General features: G+C 49.5%; 1 protein-coding gene across 1 annotated transcript in view; it reads left to right on the top strand.

Annotated features, from left to right (window-relative positions):
- Positions 1-2,486, top strand: part of LOC104497189 (keratin, type II cytoskeletal 1-like) — a 4,198-nt gene extending 1,712 nt beyond the window's left edge. Inside the window, exons 2-7 of the mRNA XM_010140407.1 lie at positions 17-234; positions 883-943; positions 1,125-1,220; positions 1,578-1,742; positions 1,832-1,957; positions 2,262-2,486. Coding sequence (XP_010138709.1) covers positions 17-234; positions 883-943; positions 1,125-1,220; positions 1,578-1,742; positions 1,832-1,957; positions 2,262-2,486 — 891 coding nt within the window. The remainder of the gene's footprint in view (positions 1-16; positions 235-882; positions 944-1,124; positions 1,221-1,577; positions 1,743-1,831; positions 1,958-2,261) is intronic.
- The last annotated feature ends 1,034 nt before the right edge of the window (positions 2,487-3,520 follow it).

Genomic DNA, 3,520 nt, shown 5'->3' with positions numbered 1-3,520 from the left:
CTCCTTTACCTTTCAGGTTCAGTGTCTGGAGCGGCAGAACCAGGCTCTGATGGCCAAATGGGAACTTCTGCAGCAGCAAAGTACCCGACCGGAGGAGAGCAGAAATATCGCCTCTTTCTTCCAATCTTACATCAGCAACCTGCAGAGGCAGCTGGAAATGCTCCAGAACCAGAAGGAGCAGCTGGATCCGGAAGCGTATAACATGCTTCAGCTCGTCGAGGATTACAAAAACAGGTGAATTACTACAAGTCTGGGGAAGAGCCTACTGGAATCTTCCAAGGCAATGCTAACCATGCCCTGGGATGGCCTGGCTTAGCTTTGCACCTTCAAGAGTTTTGTAGCCATCACGGCACTGCTCTGTGGTAGCTTCATTGTGGGACTTAACTTTGATGCTGGAAGACTAAAGTGGATTTGGTGAGGGTAGAACCAGAACACTAAGAGGAAAATCATAGGCCCTGTAGGTCCATCCCACCCTTGTCTCCTCCTGTCCTCTTCATGCCCTTCTTCCCTCGAGCAATGAGTAACCCAGGACTCCTCACTGCTGCTGGTAGTTGTGGAGTTGTGGTCAACCTGGAGAGTGCGGGGGGACAGAGCCGAGCAGTGGGGATGAGTTGAGAGGAGTTATCACTTCTTCAGGCTTCTGTCCACAGCTTGGGCAGTTCCCTTCAGCATCACAGGGCTGCTGGAACCGACCTGTTTCTGTCCCATTTCATTGGCTATTTCAGCTCATAGAGGGTTTGCAGCCGCCTTTGCAGCTGCCAGAAACTGCAGCTAAATGACAACTTGACATGTTCCCCTTTTGGAGGACTCCCTGTGGCTCCTCACCCGCTAGACTGAAGAAGTAAGACAGGCAATGAGCTGCCTCTTTCTTTGCCCCCCCAGATTCGAGGATGAGATGAACAAGCGCGCGGTGAAAGAAGAGGAGTTTGTGGACCTTAAAAAGGTGAAGTAACCCCGAGCTAAATCACAACCTCAGAAATAAGGCAGCAACTGGATGTTGCTGAGGGTTTCAAAAGCAAGGTTGTGATTTAACCTTGTCTGCCACCAAGTGTGGCAGGACTGGCACTTCAGTGGAGAATTTGTATCAAAGAAATACAAATATCTCTCTGGCTTTTGTTTTACAGGAACTGGACAGTGCCTACATGGCAAAAATGGAGTCTGATGTTCGGGTGGAAATACTGAGGCAGGAGCTTGAGTTCCTCAGATGTTTACATGAAGCTGTGAGTACACTTCTCAGATTAAAAGCTTACCGTCAGGTCTCGAAGGTGGTTCTGTCTTTTGGAGGTTCACAGAGGTTTTGCCTGAACAGGACGTTTTGGTGTGGAGAGTGGCTCATCCTTGGCCTTTGATCTCATAAAGTCCTTCTTAACCTGTGAGCGAGAAGGGGGTCTGGTGTGTCACAAAGGCTGGATGAGACACTTGAAAATTAAAACTGGTGGTGGAACAATAGGACTTGGGGGATGCATGTAGGAAAGATCAGGGGGTAACTGGCCAGAGGGTTCCCATTTCTTCCCTTGTAAAGCAACCTGGGCTGCTCACAGGGACTGTCTAAATCCAAAGCCTTGTTTTCCTTGCAGGAGCTGTCCCAGCTGCAAACCGTAGTTGACAACACCAATGTCGTTGTGTCCATGGACAACAGGAGAGAGCTGAACCTGGATGACATCATTGAAGAAGTCAGGCAGGAGTATGAGACAAACGCTCAGCGGAGCAGAGCTGAAGTGGATGCCATGTATCAGGGAAGGGTGAGTAGACATCAACAGGATAGGGAGGCACGTCTGTCTGCTCCAAGGAAAAGAAACCCCAACTGTCTCTTCTCTTCTCTGCACATCAGTACCAGGACCTTCAGAACTTGTGGGCAAACCAACGGGAGCAGCTGAGGAACAGCTATAAGGAGATCCAGGAACTTACCAGGCAGATCCAAAGGCTGCAACCAGAAATCGAGATGGCGAGGAAGAAGGTATGGCCGCTGCTTTCCAACATGTCTAACCTATTTAAGTCACGTGTATGTGGGGTGGTGCAGGGTGCCGTAGGTGCAGGGTGCTGTAGCCCGTCCTTTGGAGGCAAACACAGAGGTGGTGTGTTCTCTTCCGAATGAAGCAGATTCACAGTTTGGCCGCCCATGCTGGGGTTTAATTTGGGTTCGTTCACCCAGTCTAACGTATCTGCAGATTTCTGTCAGGTTTTTCAGTTTCCAAGAAGGCTTTGACAATCCCAGTCCCATAGAAGGGAAAAGAGACACATCCTGTTTGTGCCTTCTGCAGAATGACGACCTCCAGGAAACCATCAGAGACGCTGAGCAGCGTGGGAACTCTGCTGTCAAAGACGGCCAGCAAAAACTTCAGGAGCTGGAAAACACTCTGCAGCAGGCCAAAGATGCTCTCTCGTGGCTTCTTCATGATTATCAGGAGCTCCTGAACGTGAAACTGGCCCTGGATATTGAAATTGCCATGTATAGGTCACTCCTGGAGGAGGAGGAGACCAGGTAGGTACAAACTATTCACCCTGGCTAGAAGCGCTTGTGCAAAGCAAGTACAAGTTTCTTGTCCTCTTGTACTCTGGGAGTGGCGGGTCTATTTGTGGAGGAGGAGGAGGAAGCAAAGGGTCTGGAGGCTGGCGAAGCTCTGGAGGTGGCCACAGCTCTGGTGGGTGGGGATCCACCAGATCCCGTTTGATCTGCTGCTTAGACCTCCAGCATGAACTGCTGCCTGGAAGGAGTAACCTCTTCATTGGCTCACCGACAGAGCCCAGATTCCTTTTATTGGGTGCATTATCTCAGTGTCACTTTTCCTCCACAGGATACAGGAGGGCTCGCCTGCCACAATCTGTAAGTATCTCACGGCTTTGCTCTTCTTCTCCAAGAACGCTGTTATCATGCTGTTGACTGTGGTGCTTAACATCTACCACGACAGTAACAGGTCAACATGGACTTTGGAACCTATTGGCTGAGTTCAACCAAATCTGTGGGAAGTGGGAAGCACCTCACTTAGTCTATAGGTCTATGAGGTGCCTGTCGGAACTGGAGGAAAAAAATATAATCCTAAAATTTGTGGAAATCAGAGGGCAGCTAAAGGAGGGAAATCTGTACTCTTGGCTTTCCTGAAGGAAGCCATGATTGGAGTAAGACACATCAAAGATAAGCTAAAAAAGCCAGAACGACATGGGAAAATTTTTATAAGGAGATCTACCAATGGCGATCTACCAATGGCTATCTACCAATGGAGACCATTGCTGCTCCTTTTCAAAAGTGCGCTTGAGACACACTAGAGGAGATAAAAATGATGTCACATGCAAGAGCGTGTATCAGCTGAACGCCAAATTTTGTGGGGTAAAAAGAATAAGGACATGATTTCCGTTTCATGCAGGTGTCACCGAACACAGTGAGAGTGCTGCTGGAGGCCTTGCAGTAGGAGCTGGAGGCTGGAGAATTGTGAAGAGGGGGTGGAGTTCTGGAAGTGCCAGCAGCCACGGAAAGACTGGGTCGAATCCTGTAGGAGGAAAAGGTGGAAGCTCTGGTGGGTGG

Source organism: Buceros rhinoceros, unplaced genomic scaffold, assembly GCF_000710305.1.
Source record: "Buceros rhinoceros silvestris isolate BGI_N320 unplaced genomic scaffold, ASM71030v1 scaffold36967, whole genome shotgun sequence".
NCBI lineage: Eukaryota > Metazoa > Chordata > Aves > Bucerotiformes > Bucerotidae > Buceros > Buceros rhinoceros.
This window is presented reverse-complemented; position numbering and strand designations above follow the sequence as displayed.